The sequence below is a fragment of the Panthera pardus genome, unplaced genomic scaffold (genome assembly GCF_024362965.1).
Source record: "Panthera pardus isolate Hobbes unplaced genomic scaffold, ASM2436296v1 HiC_scaffold_12, whole genome shotgun sequence".
Taxonomy (NCBI): Eukaryota; Metazoa; Chordata; class Mammalia; order Carnivora; family Felidae; genus Panthera; species Panthera pardus.
The window spans coordinates 60630214-60654281 of record NW_026526677.1 but is presented as its reverse complement, the minus strand read 5'-3'; the positions used below and the strand labels follow the sequence as shown (position 1 = coordinate 60654281).

General features: G+C 38.1%; 1 protein-coding gene across 4 annotated transcripts in view; it reads left to right on the top strand.

Moving 5' to 3' along the window:
• The window catches only part of PAK1 (p21 (RAC1) activated kinase 1), a 154683-nt gene that overhangs the window by 123909 nt on the left and 6706 nt on the right, over positions 1-24068 (top strand). For all 4 annotated transcript variants that reach the window (XM_019449918.2, XM_019449916.2, XM_019449917.2 and 1 more), the window contains exons 7-12: positions 847-1021; positions 3364-3427; positions 7284-7332; positions 12750-12862; positions 16172-16289; positions 22413-22512. In XM_019449918.2, the coding sequence (XP_019305463.1) occupies positions 847-1021; positions 3364-3427; positions 7284-7332; positions 12750-12862; positions 16172-16289; positions 22413-22512 (619 nt within the window). The remainder of the gene's footprint in view (positions 1-846; positions 1022-3363; positions 3428-7283; positions 7333-12749; positions 12863-16171; positions 16290-22412; positions 22513-24068) is intronic.

Here is a 24068-nt window from a genome sequence, read left to right as displayed (position 1 = left end):
TATTCAACCATAAGTTGATTGACTGACTATAGGAGATGTGTGATGGAAATTTAAGGGGTTTAGATGAACTTTTAGGATGAGAACTTTTAAACAGAATCTGTGGAATCACCCTTTCTGTAGGTCACAATGAGCTTCACAATTGGAGAGTTGTCAAGATAGCTCACCTTGATACGGCCTTTTTTCAGTTTGCAAGCATGTTTATTTAAAAAAAATTTTCCCACTAAACCAAGAACTTCTCAAAAACAGAGGAAATATATATGTATGAATAGTGCTTAACATAGTTCTTGGCAGATAACAGAAAGGAAGTAAATATCTAATGAACAAATGAATTGGTAAATTTGATCTTCATAGCATTCCTTTTTTTTAAAATTTTTTAAAATATTCATTTTATGAGAGACAGACAGAGACAGACAGTGTAAATGGGGGAGGGGCAGAGAAAGAGGGAGACACAGAATCTTCTGAAGCAGGCTTCAGGCTCCAAGCTATCAGCACAGAGCCTGATGCGGGGCTCGACTCATGAACTGTGATATCATGACCCGAGCTGAAGCTGGTTGCTTAACCAACTGAGCCACCCAGGCACCCCAATTCATAGTATTCCTTTCTAAAAGGACACTGTTAATTCCTAATTTATGTTGTGTATGTGAGAACAAGGAAGGCCATTCCACCCACAGAGGATGGGCCTGGGGCACAGAAGAAGAGGAGCATAGATTTTGACCTAGGAGAAGGGTTGAGTTTATTGGGATTTGTTCTTCTGTGGATGTTCTAACACACATGTGTAAGAGGCTCCTGAGCATCACCTGTGCTAACAAAGACTGGCCTTGCCAAATTCTTGCACCAACAATGCAGGTATACACACGGTCTGTGATTGAACCGCTTCCTGTTACTCCAACTCGGGATGTGGCTACATCTCCCATTTCACCTACTGAGAATAATACCATTCCACCAGATGCTCTGACCCGGAATACTGAGAAGCAGAAGAAGAAGCCTAAAATGTCTGATGAGGAGATCTTGGAGAAATTACGTAAGCACTTTGTAACCTTCTCGACTTGCCTTTTGTATGTGACTGGATGAGCACAAAGATGGAAAACCATTGCTAAAAGGATCCTGGTCCTAGGCTTGGTCTATGTGGCTGGCTGGCTATGCTTGATATCTTAGCCACGTAAGGTTTGCTTCTCACCTTGCCCCTGCAGCCACCTCCTCTGTCTCAGCAGCCCTGATAGGATATCACGTTAGAATGGGAATGTGATGAGAATGTGGATTGCTCACTTCAAGGGCTAGGTATCTCTCAACCTTAGGCATGGGTTATGGAGATGAAAAATAGCTTTTATCTAGTGATTAGTCTGGGATGTTGTGTTGAGAAAGACCGAGGCCTTATTCATACCTGGTCAGAAAGATTCCTGTGATTATTGATGCTTGCCATTGACCAAGGAGAAGACGGATCTGCCATCTTGGTTGTAGGAAAAGAGTGAAGGGAAACTAACATTTTGTGAGCCTGTGCTATGTACCAAATGACAAGCAAGGTATTTCCTTGATTTTTGTTGTTGTTGTTGTTAATTTATTCCTTATGAAGATAGACATTATAATCTTCATTTTTTGGAGTTAAGGTATTTGAGGCTCTGGTTATGCTAAATACCCTGCCCAAAGATCACACAGCCAGAAAGTAACAGGGCTGAGGTTAGAGCCCTTGTGCGTCTGTAATGAAAGCATGCTGCCTCTTGGTCTCAGGTGGTAACTTCTGTTTCACTTTCTTTAGTGGCAAGAAATGAGGGTGTGTTAGAATAGCTTGTTGCTGTGTTTCAGTAAACTGTAAGAGAATTTCTGCCTGAAGGAAGGACTAGGTTAGTGTTTGGGCTTGGAAAAATCATTTGATGAGGACTTCAATTTATTCTTTGTACCTATTTAGTTCTTTTTTACTAAAAAAATTTTTTAATGTTTATTTAGTTTTGAGAGAGAGAGAGAGACAGAGTGAGAGCAGGGGAGGGGCAGAGAGAGAGGGAGACACAGAATGTGAAGCAGGCTCCAAGCTCTGAGCTGTCAGCACAGAGCCCGATGTATGGCTTGAACCCATGAGCCATGAGATCATGACCTGAGCTGAGATCAGACACCTAACTGACTGAGCCACCCTGGCACCCCTGTACCTATTTACTTCTAAAGGAGATTTGATGTGACTTATTTGGCCAAATCTGCAAACTAGCATGGCTTTTTAAAGCCTAGGTTTCTGGTTCTTTAGCTTAGCCACTTTCAATTGCTTCCTGATAATTCTTATTTGACTTTTTAAAAAATGTCACTCTTTTAATAGTTGCCCTTGCCCAGAGCCCTTATGAAATGAAGTAGGAAAAGCCACTTATCTAGCCATCTGTTTACTCCTATATGTAGTGTTTTTCTCTGAACCAGATTTGTTTTAAAGCACTAATACTTAGAACATAGAATTAGGAACAGCAGACTAGCCTGGGAGTTAAAGGCACTTGGGTTGAAGCCCCAGCCTTGCCACTGACTTGGGGTCTTGGGCAATTTCCTATTGTTCTCTAGGCTTCCCTTTTCTCATCTTTTAGATTAGGATGTTAATAACTGTCTTATTTGTAAATCAAATGAGATAATATATGTGAAAATTATCAAATATTAGTAATTGGTGTTGGGGAGAGCACACTGGACTGGGAGACCAAAAACCAAACTCCAAATCTTAGTTCTGACCACCAATTTGCTGTGTGACATTGGGAAGAAGTATCTTCCCTTCTGTGGGCCTTGGTTTCACCATCTAGATGGTGAAACCCAACCTCTCTCATACCTTTGTGTCTTTGCACTTGATATACTTCCTTCTGTAACCCCTTCTTGACTTTCCTCTCCCTGGCTAACTCCTACTTACCCTGTAAAAATCAGATATCACTTCCTTTCTGAAGACTTTCCAGTCTGTATTTTATGCCTCTTTCTGTATTACAACAATTGGATTTTCATGGAACTTTATGCTAACTTTTCTATTTCTTCCATGAGATTGAACTTCTTGAGAGCAGGGACTGTTTTAACTATGTCTCATCTATCCCTTTATTCCTAGTATTCAACATAGGGCTTGGTACATAGTAAGTGAGCATATTAAATGAGTAAATGTTTATTGAATGAATGAATTTAAAAATGAATGGTGGCCTTTAGGAGTTTAGAAATGGAATAGAATACGATGAATAAAAGCCGTAAGGAGATGAAATTTTTGGTTGGAACTTACGGGCAAGAGCTAAGGATGTACTGAGTATGGTTTTGGGTGTTTGAGATAGTTTTTTAATCCTTGCCAGCTCCAGGGTTTGGGGGAACATGGGCCCTGCTTTGTATCTTGATCTGGGAAAAAATGATTCATGGTCTCTGTTTCTTTCAAAGGGAGCATAGTGAGTGTGGGCGATCCTAAGAAGAAATATACACGGTTTGAGAAGATTGGACAAGGGTTAGTAGGGGCATTTTCTTTCCCTAGAGAAATGACTTAAAAATTGTGTATGCTGGTGTATATGATTTTGCTTTTGTTTTGCCTCTCATAAACCTTGTTCTTTCTCTACCTCATCCCTCACCCATCTGGAAGTGTTATGTTAGGCTGACTTCAGGTTTGGCAGAATTATGCTTAGTATGAGAGATGTGCCATTTAGCTGACCATGTTGCTAAAAATAACCCTTCAGTGAGAGTGCAAAAGCCATTTATTTTCTTAGCACAAAACCTGCTTCCCAAATTATAGCTCTGCTTTTTCAGATTAACCCTGTTGACCTGGCGCTGAGACCTACCAGCACTAATGTGAAATGGAAGACTCTGAACTACAGACCCTTCTGCTAGTGTAATGGGACCTGCTTTTCTAGGTGGATGCCAGGATTCATGTCTCCTGCTCTCTGATTTCTTCTGTGAATCTTGCATGCTGCCCTCAGTGTACTGAAGTCAGCAACTCTTAACTGAGTTCCTGTTTATGTGCTAGGCACTATGAATACAGCTATGAATCTGATACAAACTCTGTCTTCAAAGACCTCATGTTTATGATAAGTCTTAAAAGTGTTTGGCCATTATTTTGAGCAAAAGAAGCCAGATATAAAAGAGCAGACACTATATGATGTGTGTTTATGTGAAGTTCAAGAGAAGTTCAAAAGAAGACTTCTATTTATGCTAATAGAAGTCAGAAAAATGGTTGTGTCTGGGAAGGGCATGTGAATTGGGAAGGGGCATAAGGAACCTTTGGAGTGATCTTAATGGTGAACACATGGGTGTGTACATATTGAAAAATCATCAAGTTGCACACTGAAAATTTGTGCAGTTTACTTTAGTCAAGTCATATCTCTGTATAAAAAAGCAAAATAATGAGATTTCTATAGACCTACCCAAATAGCTAAAATTAAAGAGAAACTGGAAAAAAAAAAGCACCTGACTTACAGAAAACTCTCAGTTAATTGAATGAAAGCATTGTTGCTAATGAAGTCTTTGAAGTTTTCTGTTTTAGTTTTCTTTCTTATGAATCCAAGAACTTCTGAAAATAAAGTATTGCATTATATAATGATGTGTTTGTACATCATTCTACAGCTTACATCTGTTATTTGCATCTGTTGTTTAATTTAATCCTCAAAATAACCCTGGACATGAGTGGATTTTATTTTTTTCCTGGTCCAGTGCTTTTCCTACCAGACATGCTTTTGCGAGTCTGAACTGATATAAGGTAGTTAACACCTTGAAGAGAAATCATATTGCTTGTCTCAAAATAACCTGGGATGGCATTTCCTTTACCTAACTACATTACAATATTAAGAATGTAGAAGAAAGGTGCATGGACAAGTGTGGGCAAGTCAGGTTGCATCTCTGGACTTCAATTTCTTCATCTGTAAATTTAAGAGAGGGCTTGTGGACTCAGAGCCTTTCACTTCCAGAACTTCTGACTTTTCTTTCTTTCTTTTTTTTTTTTTTTTAATTTTTTTAAACGTTTATTTATTTTTGAGAGAGATAGAGAGTCAGAGTGCAAGCAGGGGAGGGGCAGGGAGAGAGGGAGACACAGATGCTGAAGCAAGCTCCAGACTCTGAGCTATCAGCACAGAGACCAACATGGGGCTCGAATTCACAAACTGCGAGATCATGACTTGAGTCGAAGTTGATACTTAAACGACTGAGCCACCCAGGTGCCCCTCTGACTTTTTTTTTTTAATTCAGAAATGAACATCAGAAATGTAACATATATAGGCATAAATAGGCAACATCTGAAAAATGTTTTTTCCTTGCTTTTTTGACAGGTCTGTTAGTGTGCTAAGGGAGGAATGAAAAATGTATTAAGCTCCTACACATTCCATGATTTTAAAATGCCACAGGGCACCTGGCTGGCTCAGTTGGTAGAACATGCAACTCTTGATCTGAGGGTCGTGAGTTCAAGCCCCATGTTGGGCATGGAGCCTACTTAAAAAAAAATAGTAAAAAATAAATGCTACATAAATATGATGAATTGATAGTTACAATTTTTGTTTGCTTTTTATCCCTTAAGACCTGAAGAATTTTTTTTTGACCTGGAATTCATATGTCTTTTTTTAAGGTACAAATAATCAAGTATTAACTAGTGGGCCTGACATCTAAATCTCTGTAATCATGGAGACATAGTCCCAAAATGTCCAGTCCCTTGGGGCCTGGGCATATTTGCCCTTTAAGAATGATGCTTATGGTAGGATGGAAGAAGATGAGTATAGGAAAATAGACACCGGCTTAATGACAGAAAATGACTAGAGATAGAATGATCAGGCAATGGGAAGGTAACTGCCAATACAAATAATCCACTTCTTATAGCCCGTATCTTATGATCGCAATTTCCTGGCATATAAGTATACTTCTAACTAAAGAGTGGTGGTGTGGAAGCTGGTGACCATAATTTTGAGCTGCAAGGCCTACAAGTGACTTTTCTCCCTAAACGGACCTGATTTCCCTGGGTAGCATAATCTCAGGGCTTGCCTGGAATGCATTTGGTAATATATAGACTTTAAGATTTCTTCAAATTGCACATATGTATCTGACATACAGCATGTACAGTTATAAATGTTGTTGCATATTACTCACCTACAGATATACAGGGTTCATGGTTATAGGCATAAAATTAAGTTTTTAGTTATTTAGAACGGACATGATTCCTTTCCTAGCATTATTCATAGTTTGTCTCTGCCTTTCTTCTTCCCACTCTCTGTCTCTGTTTGTATGTGTGAGTGTGTGTGTGTGTGTGTGTGTGTGTGTGTGTGTGTATATATGTTTGTGTATTATACATGTATATATGTGTGTATATGAGGTTATTTTTACCTTGGGGATGGGGTAAGAATTATATCGGATTTTCAGGCAACATATGTGTTTGAAAAACCATATTTAATATTTTATGTTTGAAAAAATGAAAAATAAAAACCTATTTTACAATATAAACTGCAAAATAAAATTCACATATCCTCTTGATAGGATAAATGATTAAAAAATCACTGTTCTAAAGGTTCATAAGATTAAAGCACCATGAGATTAATTTTCTATTTTTTAGTACTTACAGTTTTTTAATGTAAATTATAATTGAATATAACACAGATAAGTGTACAACTCAATGAATTTTATAAAATGAACACACCCATGTAACCAGTACCTACATTAAGAAATAGAACATTACTATTACCCCAGAAGTCCGTATTTCTTTTGCTAAAAATATAAGCAGGTCAACCCTCTCCGCCGCCTCCCTCCACCTCATTCTGAACATTTCCCTTGGACCCCTTTCCCCTCACTCACCCCTGGTTGAAAACCATAGATCTGACCTTACTAAGGTTTACAAATGAAGAGTTTGAGGCTGCAAGGGGTTAAAGGAACCTGCCAAGGGTGATGGAGAAGAGAGGAGGAAGAGCAAGAACAGAAAACTAGTATATAATCAAGACCTGTTATATTCTAGGCACTTGGCTAAGTGCTTTATGAACTAATTGATTTAAATTCTCTTATAGTCTCTTACCTCTTATCTTTACTTTGCCAACGAGGAAAGTGAAGCTCAGGGAAATTAAATCACTTGTTCAAGATCATATAGCTTGTAGATACTAGGTAGACATTTCATTTTGGAACCTAAGTCTTTTGGCCCTGGAGCCTGTGTTCTCTTTCTGCCATGTACTGCCATGTACATATGAGAATAGAGTAGGGGGAGGGGGGATTGGGGAGGGTTATTTTTGCTGCTATTATTATTAACACTTGCATTGCCAGGTCGTGTGTAGATCTACATTTGACAAATGTCACTTCATTTAATACCTGTGTTGTTTTTCTCTCTCTCTCTCTCACCTGTCACGTAGTGCTTCAGGCACTGTGTACACTGCAATGGATGTGGCCACAGGACAGGAGGTGAGTATTAACCACCGACTCTTGCTCCTTCAGTTCTACTGTTTCTTTTTATGTTTGGTTAATTTTTAGTTCTTCTTAGCTCAATAGGGACACTTCTAGTTTCTCACTATAGGAGACTAGAACTAAACAGAGGAGTAACATAATGAGACTTACAGATTTTGGAAAAAGTCTCTGTGGCTACAGCATGGAGAACAGATTGGAGGAGTTAAGCTTGGAGCAGGTGAGTCAGGTGGTTATTACATAATTTTAGGTGAGAGGTGATGGTTTGGACTGAGGCAATAGCATAGTATGAATGGGAGGAAGTGACTGGATTTGAGGGGTACACAGGTAGATTTGCCAGAATCTGGGGATTGATGAATGTGAGGATGACTCACAAGTGAGCGATCCTAGTTAAGTAGAAAGTAAAAAGGTGGAGGTATAGGTTTGAAGAAGTTGGATATTGTCTGAGAGATCTTCTTGTGGCACTGCCTAGTGGTGGATGATTGTTTATACAAGTTTGGTGTTTGGTAGAGAAATCTGACGTAGAAGAGATTTAAACACACATCTCTTGACTCCTGATGTAGTGATCCTTTCGTTAGTCTGCGCCCAGAATTCCAGCAGACATTGAAGTCCTCATTTGGAGGCACCTCTTTGTCTTTCTCATTTCATTAAGCTGGCAGAACTCTGACTTTATTGCTAGGGCCTGCTGACCCTACATCTTCAGCAGAAGGAAGCCGTGAAGGGAATATAGAGTACTTGAGTTTTCCTTGCATTCTGTTCTTTGATTGTAGAGCAGGAATGTTGGCAGGCGGGCTGGGGATGGGAGCTGCTCGTGGAAGTACTTAGGTTGCAGAGTCCTGGGACTCAGAGGTTGTGAGAGAGACCTCTTGTTCCCGTGATAGAGTACGGCTCCTGGGAGGGAAGCTACTAAGACCTGCTTGTGGATGTTTGGTGGTTGAAACCCCTGGTATACTGGAGCAGTCATGGTCAATAGGAATAGCACATATTTCACCTTGCTCTTGTGAGTCTTTTACAAGCATCAAAACCAAATATTGAGGCTCCGTTGACGGTAGGTCAACTTAAAAAACAAAATAATTATTTAAGGATTTAGTCATTGTTCTTTGAGATGAATTCAATAATCCAGATGCTTACTGTTGTTAGCACTTAAATGATTTTAGGCAAGTCATGTGACTTCTCTGAATCTGAGTTTTATTTATGAAATGTACATGATAACATATACATACCTACCAAAAGTGTTGGAAGAATTCAGTAAAGCAATGTACGTGAAAATGCATCATAAACTTGAAGAATTAAAGTTATATATTTATTACATTCAGTAAAAAATTCCATATTTATTATTTTTTATTTGTTCCACAAAGCAATTGTTGAAGATTTGCCTTATGCCACACTTTGTGCTAAGAACTGTGTGAAATATTGAATCCTGTGCAGGCACGCAGACATTAAAATCATATATAAGTGTTAGAGACCACACTTGCCATTGGGCACATATAAAAGTCTTGTAGTGTGGAGAATAGATCAGAGGACAGGAACCTGCGTTAAAGTAATGGTGATTAAGGAAGGTATTACTGTGCCAGTTTTAAACATGGTGAATTAGAGGCAGAGGCAGAAAAGAGGTGATTATACCAATCCTAAAAAGAACCCTGTGAGGTAGGTAATATTATTTCCTTTTACTGATTAAGATTTTGAGGCTCAGAGAGTTTAGCTAACTTTTGCAAGTTTGTGCTGCCAGCAGTTAGCAAGGACTGGGTTAGAATCTTGATTCTAAAACCTAGACCTGTGTTCTCCAAGCTGCAAGGCCACAACAGAGCTAAGGTTAGGTACTAGGGCTCCTTGTCCTGTTTCTGGGCTCTGGGGCCCTACAGCCCTTGATGGGAGACAGGCTAGTGATTGGCATTTCCTGGAAAGGCCTGGAACCTGCATGTGTGAGAAGCTGGCCACAGGAAATAGAAACTTGACCTCACTGTATGCCTCCCTTGTGGTTACAAAACTATGAATGGAAGCAAGTCCATTAGGGTGGCTAATGTAGTGTGGTCAGGAAGGCCTCATTTCCTGCCCCAGGGAGCATAAATCGTTAGTGGAGCTGGCAAGATGCTCTCAGTCTTTGTGAGTGAGTGCTTATTGGGGGTTATCCACCTGGGAAGAACAGAACTGTTGTGTGTCACATATAGGAAGATTAGCATGTTAGTGCCAGGAAGTCTCCCAGTTACAGATCCAACAATTATTTTTCAAACCCATTTTTAGAGGGAATGTGTTTTATTTTATTTTATTTTATTTTTTAATTTTTTTTTTCAACGTTTTTTATTTATTTTTGGGACAGAGAGAAACAGAGCATGAACGGGGGAGGGGCAGAGAGAGAGGGAGACACAGAATCGGAAACAGGCTCCAGGCTCCGAGCCATCAGCCCAGAGCCTGACGCGGGGCTCGAACTCACGGACCACGAGATCGTGACCTGGCTGAAGTCGGACGCTTAACCGACTGCGCCACCCAGGCGCCCCGAGGGAATGTGTTTTATAGAAGGAATAGATTGGAAGAGACTTTGGAGTCATATGGACCTGAGGGCATTGATTATGACCTTGGTCAATTTCTTAAAAGTCTTAGTCTCAATTTCTTTACTTGAAAATACAGATAATGATTTTTACTTGGAGGGTTGTTGTTACTTTTTACTGAGAAAATGTAACTAGAGCACCTAACCTAGCACCTGGCACGCAGTAAGCACTGAATAAACAGTGTTGTCGTTGGTTGGTTTTTGCTGTCGTTCCTGTTGATGTGGTCATTCTTGCTGCTCTGGGTTAGATATTCCTCAAATACAGTCATTACTACAATTCATGGTTTTTATTGTTCTCTTCCTTTATTATTAAAAATTTTTACTTGTATTTGAGTAATGCATTGGCCACTATCTCCTATTTAGTCCTCAAAACAATCCTGCAAAAAAGGGAACCAAGGGTGGGATTATTATCCTCAATGTACTGATGGAGAGACCAAGGCACAGAAAACTTGTGATTGGTCAAGGTCAGTAAATGACAGCCTCAGAGCTTAGGTCCCCAGAGCTCAGGTTCTCAGAGCACAAGCCCAATTCTTTTTCTTTTATAGAAATGCTATGTGCTGTCCTAAGAGGGACGGATTGTGTGAAGGGCATTTAGCCTAGCACATATTTAGTAGCTTTTGAAAAGGATTCCTGGTATCCTGCTACTGCCTCTGTGTTATTCTCTACTTGCCAGTCATCTCCCTTGCTGCTTCCAGCAGCCACCTCTTTGAGGTTTGTAAGCACCGTCCCATTCTTTAGGATGGCCAGAGGAACTCCAAAGGTATTCCTTTGGCCCCAGATTTTAATATATATTATAAAGGTCACTATACTTAATACATCTTTAGATCAATATGTTGCTCTTCAGATATTAGAAAAAGCTAATAATCAAACATTATGGAAAGCTACAGCCAGACCAGAAGCCTAACCTCATAGGAGACCCCACTCCGAAGCAAATTTTTCTTGCTTGCGGTGAGGAATGGAAGTAGTCAAGTGTTTAAAAGAATCATTTCTGTTCTTATTGATGAACTGAATCTCTGCAGAAGATTGCCTATACTTTACTTAAAGAAATATGAGTTATGTTTTTTTTCCCATAAAAATGTGGATTATTCATTTTTTACAGCTCTTGCTGCTTCTGGAAAGACTCATTTAGTTGTTCTGTTAGGTTGTCCCTGTTCTTGTCTGTTAAGCAGGAAAAGAAAATATCTCTAGGGAGTAAACATTTAGCAAATAATTTAAGCTCTGTGGAATAGTCTATTGCTGATGCTATTTATAGTCTAAAAACAAAGTTCTTATCAACCCACTGAATTCTCTCTTTCTCTCTTCATTTCCACAAACATTTGTTGAGCAACCACTGTGTGTCAGGTCCTGTGCTTGGCACCAGGGATTCTGAGTTTTCAAATGAGCTCTCAAGCTTCTAGAGATACACACCCTAACTAATCATCATAAAGGCACTATGTGGTAAGTTCCCTAAGAGAGCTATAAATATGATCTTATGAGGCTTTAAAGAAGAGAAAAAAGCCTATCTGGTTTGGAGAATGAGGTTTCTTTTGGCCTGACACAAAGTATAAATAGCTTTTGAACATGTGGAAAGGATGCAAGGTACTCCAAATGGAGAGAAGATCAGATCACAGAGTATGTGAAGGAATACAGTGGGAAGTAAGATAGGGGTCAGATCATGAGAACTTTGAATGTTGGGCTGAGGAGCATCTAGGCAAACAGAAACCATTTATGTATTTGAGCAGAGCAGGGTGTTATCAAATGTGCACTATGGGGAAGATTAATTTGGCCTTGTGTGCAGGGTAAATTGGCATCACTTTTGAGGGTTCTAATCCTAACTTTGCTACTGAATCACTTGTATACAAATAACATATCCTCTCTGAATCATGATTTCCATATCTGTCAAAAGGAATCAATATTAATGCTTAACTCATAGTGTGTCTCTGAGGGTTAAATGAAATAAACCTGAGAATACCTTACCTAATACTTGATACATAGAAGAAATGGACACAAAGTGTCTTGGAAACTAACTTATACCTTATATTTGTGTTATGTGGAAATTCATTTCCACAGACAAAAAAACCTATTAAATTCTTTTTGATACATAAATATTAAGGATCTCATCCCCTTTTTCTCTTCTCTCTTAATGTGATCAACTCTGATTTATCTTTCCACACCAAGTTCAAAAAGTCATCCCCCCCTTTATGAAGCGTCTCAACATTGCCATATTGAAGGAGGTCTTGCTCTATTTTGTGTTTCTGTAACACTTCGTATGGACTTTTGTTATGGCATACCTCTTTTATATTGTGATTAAAAAAATATTTGTCTCTTATGAATATTTTATTAATAGAAGGTTTGATCCTCAAACTTTGGTGCACATCAGAATCAGCTGGAGCATTTATTAAAACAGAATTTCTGATTCTTTCTGGGTGGGACCTAAAAAATTTCAATTTCTTGGGCACCTGGATGGCTCAATCAGTTAAGCGTTAGACTCTTGATTTCAGCTTAGACTCTTGATTTCAGCTTCAGATCATGATCTCACAGTTCATGAGGTCGAGTCCCGTGTTGGGCTGTATGCTGGCAGCATGGAGCCTGCTTGGGATTCTTGTTCTTCCTCTCTCTCTGCTCCTCCCCCACTTGCGTGTGTTCTCTCTCTCTCTCTCTCAAAATAAATAAATAGCCATTAAAAAAATAAAAATTTTAATTTCTAACAAGTTGCCAAATGATGTTGATGCTGCTGGTCCGGGAACCTCACATTGAATACACGGGTTTATGTGAATTCTGCAAGGGCTAAGACTGATTTGTCTCTGTCTCCTTAGTGTTTAAATTCTGGTACTAAGTAGTCACTCAGTAAATGTTGAGTGACTGGTTGCTCATTGAATGTACTCTGTTTCAGGTGGCCATTAAGCAGATGAACCTTCAGCAGCAGCCGAAGAAAGAGCTGATTATTAATGAGATCCTGGTCATGAGGGAAAACAAGAACCCAAATATTGTCAACTACTTGGACAGGTATGAAGTAATAGGTCTTGTCAGAGAGATCAGCCTGGGACTGATGGGTGGTGGAATTATTAGTGGAGAAGACATCACTAGCACTCTAAACTGCCTTCATTTAAGAATCTTCTGTGATGCTTGGCTGTCTGCCTCTGACCCTGTATACTGCTGGACACCTCTGATTGCTGCACAGTCTTTCTGGGTTAGATGAACCCTACCACCCTGTAGCTTCTGACACCTGGTCCCAGAACCGTTTGTTCTGCCTCACAGAGGCCCTTCAGCCCATCTGCCAGAATCAGCCATGTAAGTCTTTAAATCATTTCACATTCCAGATCTTTCCTTATCCTACTCACCCTCCTGAATAAGTTCTAGTTTATCTTTCTCATTCTCTCAAAATTTGACAGTCTGTAGTTTCATTTGAGATTGACCAATATGGAAAGAATAAGACTTCTCTTGTTCTAAATTCAACGTGATTTCATCCACTGTTTTATTTTTAGGAAGCCTGTTTCATTGTTGACCTCTAGTTAGTCTGTAGTCAATTTAAATCTCTGATCCCTTTTTTTTTTTTTTAAATGGGAGCTTGCCTTAAACTGGTAATGTAGAACTTTTTAGGAACCTTCATTAAATCCCATTTTGATTATGTCAGCCCATTATTCCAGCTCATCAGAATTCTGTTCTTAAACATAATAATAGTGGTTATAGCTAACATTTGTGTTATGCTTTACTTTGCACCAAGTACTTTCATGAACATATCTAATTGTGAAATAGGGTTTACTACCTGTATTTTACTGAGAAGAAACTGAGGTTCATAGAAGTTAATAACTTGTCCAAGACCAGTAAGACAGTAAGTAGCAAATGAGGGTTTTGGATTTGAATATTCCTAGCACCAACATCCATACCCTTTCCATCATATCATGTTCTTTTCTCCTATATGTGAAAAAAGAAAGTGAGCTTCTTGCCTGGGTTTTAGAGACATCACAGGTCGAGGTGCTATTGGACTAAGTCTTGGACTCTAACTTTTTTTAATATTTATGTTGCATTGTCAGCTATATTTCATTTCTACCAGATTCTGCCAGATTTCTTCTTTTGCATCTAAAACATTGGTAGGCTTCGGTTTCTTTAAAGAAGAAAAGAGTTGGACTTTGACCTTTCCAATGCATAATGTTGATAACTATAGCAAATAAAGCCTTCTTCCTTTTTGAGGAATGATTGTCTTTCCATGATGCGGATCATGACTGGCTTTGAAAAATCCTCTGAAAGTTATTATTCACCTTCCCATCTCTTTGAAGAACTTATTATATAGAAGAGTATAGCTTGGACAAACTCCTGAAGGCTATAAGGGTACCAGATTTTTGCTTAGGATGAGGAAAAATGAAAGCTTCCAATTATAGTATGTCCTATCTCACTAAAAAGTGAGTGTCTTATCACTGGAGGTATCTAAACGATAAAATGCATGACCATGTTATTGAAGGAATTTGTGTCCTGGGAATAAGATAAGAAAATTTATAAATTTGTTTATCAATTGTGCCTTTGCTGGTGTTTCCAGAGGCTTGTGCTGTGAAACCAGAAGTAAGTAAGGTTCAATCCCTGCCTTCAAATAAAAAAATACCCAGGAGCTCCTGTGGGAGCACAGAGGAGGGTGCCCTTACCCTGAGCAGTAAGTGAAGGTATTGCAGTTGAGCGTCTGATTCTTGTGAGTTGTCCCAGGGGAGAGCTCCATCCGATTTGTTCTTCTCCAAATGTGTGATGCTCTGAGGCTTTACCTTGGAGATGTGATTTTTGATGGTACCTTGGCATACAGTGTAGCCACAGAGTTTTTGGGACAACCTGTATCTGTTTGTGCATTGTCTTAGCTTTGCACAGCAAAGCCCAGGTATGTCATGTCAGGCCCAGGTAAAGAGGCTCTCTTTTCCAAGTGTCCAGAGATAGTCTCTTGAACCCTCATATTTCTTCCTCCCAATCAGTCCAAGCTGGCAGATGTCTCCTTGATGTGCTGGATGAGAGGGCATAATGTGCATTCTTTGTCAGGGAAGAGATAGGCTCATGCCAGTGGAGAGTTTTTTACCCAGTCCTAAATTATCTTTTAGTCCAAGTCCCCATCATCTTCTCTCTCAAAAGAGATTCAAGTTGAAGAACATCTTAATCTGTCACATATATTCTTCCTGGAAACTAAAAAAAAAACAAAACAAAAAACTACAAGACTTTGAGTTACAAAGAATATAGAAGCTATGTAGAGAGTACTAGATTCAAAATCAAGAGAAGAGGATTCAAATCCTACCCTTTGCTGAAGGCTTTTTTTTTTTTTTTTTTTTTTAACAGTCTCTCTGTCTGCCCAGAAGTAGTCCCAATATCAGGGTGACAATAAGATGACATACCACACAGCTCAAGTCAGTCCAATATAACTTCTTTGTCTAAAGCTAGCAGAAAAGTCTGTAGGGCTCTAGGCTAGTCTTTTTATTTGTTTCATTCTGCAGCTAAAAAGACTGACCAGACAGGCTAAGTGATCTTTTTATTTATCACATAATAGGGCTGAATGATCCAATCCCTGAGTGATAGTATTGGTCGTAACTCATGTCTCAATAATCTCTGTAGGGATACAGCACTAAATGGCAGCCCTTGGCTTACCAGAAGAGGCTTTGGCTCTGCAGGCTTTGTTGAATTCATTTCATTTTTAGAATCATGTAAAGTGGAGATCATTGCCAACATAATATGTGTATGATACTTTATAGCTTTTAAATGGCTTTTATAGCCATTATTTCATTTAATATTTACAATCAATTATCTTTTATTTTGCTCATTGATTTATTCAGGAAACATTGGCATCTACTGTGTTAGACTCTGGGGATAGAGTCTTGAACAAGACCCAGTACTTGGTCTCATGGATCTCAGATTTAGAACTCTCAAGGAGGTTTTGTGACTTGCTCTAATGCTGGTGACATGGATTCCAAATCCCATCTTTGTCAAATGTTTGGTTGCTCTCTGCCTTGATGCTTCTAGATGTGTGGAAATGATGCCTAATTTTGAGAAGCGTTGCTTTGTATTGTGATGAAATGTAATTTTATTATATCTTCAACCTAATAATCTTAGTTCTACTCTTTTGGGCTTCACAGAATAATCTGCTTTGTTTCCTCCAGGAGAATCCACAAGGGATATCAAGTTAGTGTTTCTATCCCCCAGATTTTGCTTTTCCCCGGAAAAAAGAACCCTAGACTTTTCCAGAGCTGATGGAGATACAGGTTCACTCTGTGTATATGCTGAGCCTTTGAAACCCATTGCTATGGCTCAGTGTGCTCTGTTCCTTCTTACCCCTTTTCTATACTCCTACAGTTACCTCGTGGGAGATGAGCTGTGGGTTGTCATGGAATACTTGGCTGGAGGCTCTTTGACAGATGTGGTAACAGAAACTTGCATGGATGAAGGCCAGATCGCAGCTGTCTGCCGTGAGGTAAGGCCAATGGCCAACCAGCCTCGAGCAGGAAGTGGTCTTCATATCAGTGTCTATCAGAGTTTTTTACTTGATGGGATTTCTGCCTGGGCACTGAAGGTGGAAGAAATTTGCTGGACTCTCCCATTATTCTTTTGTTTAGCTGTTTTGAATTTTCTATCACTATGATCTATTATTTAAAGATAACTTTATTCTGATTATAAAAGTATATACCCATTGTAGAAAAATTAGAAATTACATATATATATATGTAAAGTCACTCAATTTCAACCTTAAAGGTGACTGCTATAAATACTTTGTAGTATTTTTCTCTTTTACATGGATATATATTTTAATCATATTTTTATTCTACTTTCCTCTTCTCTTCGTGTGCTGCGAAGGAAATAAAACAGATTAAGAAGGTAGTGACAGAGGAGGTACTATTTTAGACAGAGTAGTCAGGGATGGTTTTGCCATAGATTTGAATAAAGATCTGAATATACGAAAAAGCAAGCCACACAAAAATCTGGGGTAAAATAGTTCCAGGCAAAAGAAATGGAAAATGAAACTTAAATAGGTATTCTCTTTTCTCTTCATTGCTATTAAATGTCAAAGGTCTGTAATATGCTGGTGTAAGAGGAGAAAAAAAAAATTCACAAAGTTTCTGTGAGAAGTAATATCCTCAGGGAGAGCCCCATGTTTTTAAAGCTTTTATTTAAGCTCAGTCGGTTGAGTGTCTGACTTTGGCTCAGGTCGTGATCTCGCAGTCTATGAGTTCAAGCCCCACGTCGGGCTCTGTGCTGACAGCCCAGAGCCTGGAGTCTGCTTCAGATTCTGTGTCCCTCTCTCACTCTGCTGTTCACCTGCTCCTGCTCTGTCTGTCTGTCTCTCTCTCTCTCTGTCTCTCTTAAGAATAAATAAGACATTAAAAAAAATTAAGTTTAAATTCCAGTCAGTTAACATACAATGTAATATTAGCTTCAGGTGTACAATATAGTGATTCAGCACTTCCATATATTACCCATTGCTCATCACAAGTGCAGTCCTTAATCCCCATCCCCTCTTTAACCCACCCCTCCTCCCCACCTCCCCTGTGGTAACCATCAGTTTGTTCTCTATAGTTAAGGGTCTTTTTCTTGGTTTGCCTCTCTCTCTCTCTCTCTCTCTTTTTTTCCCTTTCCTGGTTTGTTTTGTTTCTTAAATTCCACATATGGGTGAAATCACATGGTATTTGTCTTTCTCTGACTTATTTCACTTAGCATAATACTGTCTAGCTCAATCCATATCATTGCACATGGCAAGATTTCATTCTTTTTTATGTCTAAGTAATATTCCATTATATATATATATATATATATATATATATATATATATATATATATACACACACACACACACACACACACACACACCCCACAACTTCTCTTTACATTCATCAGTTGATGAATACTTGGACTGTTTCCATAATTTGGCTATTGTAGATAATGCTGCTATAAACATCAGGGTGTGTGTATCCTTCTGAATTAGTATTTTTATATTTTTTGGGGGGTAAATACCTAGTAGTACAATTGCTAGATCGTAGGGTAGTTCTATTTTTAACTTTTTGAGGAACCTCCATACTGTTTTCCAGAGTTGCTGCACCAGTTTACATTCCCTCCAACTGTGCAAGAGGGTTCCCCTTTCTCCACATCCTCACCAACACCTGTTGTTTCTTGTGTTGCTGATTTTAGCCATTCTGCAGATAGGTGTGAAATGATATCTCATTGTTTTGACTTGTATTTCCCTGATGATAAGTGATATTGAACATCTTTTCATGTGTCTATTGGCCATCTGTATGTCTTCTTTGGAAAAATATCTATTCATGTCTTTTGCCTTTGTTTTAATTGGATTATTTGTTTTTTGGATGTTGAGTTTTACAAGTCTTTTATATATTTTGGATATTACTCCTTTATTAGATATGTCATTTGCAAATATCTTCTCCAATTCCATAGGTTGCCTTTTAGTTTTGTTGATTGTTTCCTTTGCTGTGCAGAAGTTTTTATCTTGATGAAGTCCCAATAGTTTATTTTTGCTTTTGTTTCCCTTGCCTCAGGAGACATATCTAAAAAGAAGTTGCAATGGCCAGATGTCAAAGAGGTTACTACCTGTGTTCTCCTCTAGGATTTTTATGGTTTCATGTCTCACATTTAGGTCTTTAATCAATTTTGATTTTATTTTTATCTGTGGTATAAGAAAGTGGTCCAGTTTAATTCTTTTGGATGTTTCTGTCCAGTTTTCTCAACACCATTTTTTGAAGAGACTATCTTTTTCCTGTTGGATATACTTTCAGTTTTGTTGAACATTAATTGACTATATAGTTTTGGGTTCATTTCTAGATTTTCTATTCTGTTCCATGACCTATGTGTCTGTTTTTGTGCCAGTACCATCCTGTTTTGATTACTACAGGTTTGTAATATAACTTGAAGTCTGGAATTGTGATGCCTCCAGCTTTGTTTTCTTTTTCAAGATTGCTTTGGTTATTTGGGGTCTTTTGTGGTTCCATGCAAATTTTCAGATTTTTTGTTATAGCTCTGCGAAAAATGTTTTTGGTATTTTGATACAGATTGCATTAAATGTGTAGATTGCTTTGGGTAGTATAGACATTTTAACAATATTTGTGATTCCAGTTCATGAGCATGGAATGTCTTTCCATTTCTTTGCTTCATCTTGAATTTCTTTCATCAGTGTTTTAGAGTTTTCAGAGTACAGGTCTTTCACTTCTTTGGTTAGGTTTATTCCTTGGTATCTTATTGGTTTTGGTACAGTTGTAAATGGGATTGATTCCTTGATTTCTCTTTTTGTTTCTTCATTATTTGTATATAGAAATGCAACAGATTTCTGGATGTTGATTTTGTATCCTGTGACTATTGAATTTGTATATCAGTTCTAGCAATTTTGGTGGGGTGGGGGTCTTTAGTGTTTTCTATATAGAATAGCATGTCATCTGCAAAGAGTAAACATTTGACTTCTTCCTTGCCAATTTGGATGCCCTTAATTTCTTTTTATCGTCTGACTCTTGTGGATAACCATATTTTTATTAGAGGAAGAAGATGAAGGAAATATTCAGAGAAGTTGAGGATATTGGATGTTTTGCTGATAAGAGACTGTAGCCCAATAATAGAAAAGTTTCAGAATTAGGGAAAAGTAGATTAGGTGATTAGAAGATGAGATTCAGAGTATTATGGGATTAAGTCTAATATTATGATTGGGGTTTGATGATATAAGATCTGGAGGCATTCAGATGGAAAAATGTAGTTGTATATTTAATCAATATTAGGAAAAGTGAAGTCACGTGAAATCAATTTCATCCTAGAAAATATGATCACCCTGCATCCTGGGATCTGGAACACACACATGTAGGTTAATGGAATTAACACAGACCTGGGATTCTTAGGAGCTATGGCTTCTTTTCTTTGCTGCACTGCTAATACAGTGTTTCTCAACTTTTTAAAATTATTATTATCTCTCCCTGAGGGAGCCTTTTAAGACATTTTTTCCTAATCCCATTCCTCCCCATGAAATATTAATACCATAGATATACTGCATATCTGTTTATGTATTGTGGCCCTTTGGGAAGCCACAAACCACTGTAATATCTAAAATATTTTTCACTCACCCCAGGAGCTAACTTGCACTGATTGAGGATACATGCATATGTATGCTTAGGGAAATCAATTTGCTTCAATTTATATATCTTTAAAATGGGAATTCACCCTGTATATACGTTAGGGGCGCCATATGGATCAAAAAGCACTTAAAAAATTTTTTAATGTTTCATAAATAGGTGACATTACTATTATCTTTAAGTTCTAAGGGATCATCCCTCTTTTAAAAAATAGTTTTATTGAGATATAATTCACATACCATATAATTCATCCATTAAAAAGTATATAATTTAATGGTATTTAGCATATTGAGTTACACAACCATCACCATAATCAATTTTAAAATATTTTCATAACGCCTCCCCCCCAAAAAAACTCCTTACCCATTCATTAGTAGGCACTGCCCCACCCACCCCATTTCTTGACCCCTACCCCCCCAACGCTATGCAATCACTAATCTATTTTCTGTCTCTATAGATTTACTTGTTCTGGACATTTAATATAAATGGAAATGGCTTCTTTTCCCTAGTATAATATTTTGAAAGTTCATCCATGTTATAATGTACATTAGTACTTCATTCTTTTTATTAACAAATAAGATTCCATTTATTTATCATTCATCAATCAATGGACATTTGGGTCATTTCCACTTTTTGGCTATTATGAATAATAACATATGTACTTGTACAAATTTTTGGTTGGATATCTGTTTTCATTTCTCTTGGGTATAAGCCTAGGAGTGGAACTTCTGGTCATATAGCAACTTGGTGTACTTGCTTAAGAAATGGCCAAACTGTTTTCCAAAGTAGCTGTATTTTTTGATATTCCTACAAACAATGTATGAGGGTTCTAATTTCTCAAAGTTATTTTTTTATCATAATTTTTGACATCCAGAAATCAGGGTCTCCAGCCTCCTAAGGAAAGCAACTCTTACTTTTTTAGGCAAAAGCTGCTTCTGAATATTGGTTTGTTCTTAATTTAGTCATTGGTATGTTCTTAGAAAGTGAAGTATTAATTTGAAAACATTGAAGTAGTATTTTCCAATTGGTTTGCATCTTTAGTATTTTTCAGTTGGTAGAAGCTTCTAAAATGTTAGCTTTTCGTTATGGACTTAAACTAGTAGATTTAGTAACAAACCTGAGGTTATTTTTTCTTATCCCCACATTTTACAGATGGGAAAACAGTAGCCTGGAGAGAGTAAGTGATTTGTTTAGAATGTTAGTATCATTAGTCAGGAAGTGGCAGCACCAGGCATTTTCATTGTTCCATTAGCCTCTGTGTTATTCACTCTGCCTGCTAATTATAGATGTTTTCCAAGATTCTTTTCTTGCTTTTGTCTTCTATAACATTTGCCAGTTGCAGCCATAACTATAACTTAAAAAAAAATCACCTGGTCACAAATGACTCAAATATTTATCTCAAGTCCATATCTCCATATAGAACTTAAGACTCATATGTTCAGTTGTCTACTGAATATTTGTCTGCAAATGCTTATACGTATATAAAATTTAACATACCCAAAACAGTACAAATTATCTCCTCGCCAATAATAAGAGTTTTCTAACTTCACTGTTGCTTGTTCTTTAAAATAAGTTTCTTTTTTTTTTTTAATGTTTATTTATTTATTTTGAGAAAGAGAGAGAATGTGAACGAGGGAGGGGAAGGGGGGGGGGGGAGAGACTATCCCAAGCAGGCTCCGTGCTGTTAGCACAGAGCTGGCATGGGGCTGGATCCCATGAAACATAAGATCGTGACCTGAGCTGAAATCAAGAGTTGGACATTCAACCAACTGAGCCACTCAAGTGCCCCCTAACTTCACTGTTTCTAATATCACTTTCATATGTCTCAGATATGACTCTCTTTGTCACTTTCCTCCAGTTTTATCGTTATAAAATCATTTCCATTCTTCCTCAGTAGTTTTTCTTGGGCCTCAGCTTCTTTGTTAAGGATCTAATGTTTGATAAAAAAACAAAAAACAAAAAAACTCCAAAATGGATTGGAGGAACTTTTGTACCTAAAAACTATTGGGGCGCCTGGGTGGCTCTGTCAGTTGAGTGTCTGACTTCAGCTCAGGTCATAATCTCATGGTTCATGGGTTTGAGCCCTGGGTCAGGCTCTCTGCTGAGCCCACTTCGGATCCCATGTTTCTCCCTCTCTCTCTGCCCCTCCCCCACTCACACGTATGTACTCTTTCTCTCTCTCAAAATAAATGAACATTAAAAAAAGGAAACTATTGTAAGGTGTACTATAATTACAATAAGATATGGTAAGGCATATTATAAGAAAGGCATAAAGCAGGACCAAATTAGAAGAGTGCTTAGCCAGGAGACAGAAGATTAGGCTATAGACCTGCCTCCACCACAGATTGGGAGCAAGTTCTGTTTACTCACTGGGCCCCCACTTTCTTGGTCATAAAATGAGGAGGTTGGATTAGTTGATTTTCTATAAGTTTTCATATTATAAGTCCTTTTTTTCTCCCTCTGCTCATCGACTTCAATAGTGCCTGCAGGCTTTGGAGTTTCTGCATTCGAACCAGGTCATTCACAGAGACATCAAGAGTGACAATATCCTGTTGGGAATGGATGGTTCTGTCAAGCTAAGTGAGTAGGAATGAAGATACTTCTCTTCCTGGTGGGACCCTGTCTCCTGGGGGAGGGTAATCATATAATAGTAGCTACAAGACTGAGCAAGGGGTCTTCGCTTACAGGCACATGTTGGAGATATTGAGGGTCAGTTCCAGACCATTGCAGTAAAACGAATATTGCAGTAAAGCAAGTCAAATGAATTTTTTGGTTTCCCAGTGCATATAAAAGTTATGTTTACACTACACTGAAGTCGATTAAGTGTGTAATAGCATTATGTCCAAAAAAATGATGTACATTTCTTAATTAAAAAATACTTTCTTGCTAAAAATTGCTAACCATTATCTGAACTTTCAATGAGTTGTAATCTTTGTTTTTGTGAAGAGTCTTGCTTTGATGTTGATGGCTGTGCACTGATCAGGGTGGTGGTTGGTGAAGGCTGGGGTGGCTGTGGCAGTTTCTTAAAATAAGACAATAATGAAGTTTGCTGCGTTGACTGATTCTCTTCCACTTCATGAACAACTTCTCTGTAGCATGCAATGCTGTTTGATAGCATTTTACCCACGGTAGATCAGCTTTCATAATGGGAGTCAGTCCTCTCAAACCCTGCTACTGCCTTATCAACTAAATTTATGTAATATTTTAAATCCTTTGTGTCATTCCAACGATCTTCATGGCATCTTCACCAGGAGTAGATTCCATCTCAAGAAATACTTTCTTTGCCCATCAGTGAGAAGCCACTCCTCACCTGTTCAGGTTTTATCATGAGATTGCACTAATTCAGTCACATCTTCAGGCTGTACTTGTAAGTCTAGTTCTCTTGCTATTTCTACCACATCTGCAGTCAGAACATAGACATTTATCGATTTAAATAAGTTCACCATCTTCTATGGGTGCAGTTCGTGATGCCCCAACACAATTACAGTGGTAACATCAAAGATCACTGGTCACAGACCACCATAACAGATGTAATTATAATGAAAAAGTTAGAAATATTATGAGAATTACCAAAATATAACACAGAGACATGAAGTGAGTAAATGCTGTTGGAAAAATGGCACCGATAGACTTGCTCATCACAGAATTGCTACAAACCTTCAATTTGTAAAAATCCGTGATGTGCAATAAAGTGAAGTGCAATAAAATGAGGTATGTCTGTGTTTCCTGGGATATGCAAGCTCTTTATAGGACTCAGCACTATGCAGGATGTCATTTCGTTTTTTCCCCGTCCATTTATATGTTTAGCCAAAAGAAATTTACTGAATGCCAACTGTGTGCTATGTCCAATGATGGCACCAAGGATACTTTTGCTTGTCTTCAAGTAGCTCTCAGTCTAGTAGTGGAGAAATTAGTGTAGTTTCTTTGATTCATTCATTCAGCACACTTTTATCAAATATCTATTATACCTAGGCCCTCTGGGAATAAAAAAATGAGTGGGAAGACATAGCCTTTTCTATCAAAGGCCTCAATTTAAATAAACATATAATTGCAATACAATAAGAATGAACTATAAGCAGAACATTTTGTTTGAAAGTGTGAGGATCAGTAGCCCAGACAGACAGCTGTGTTACAGA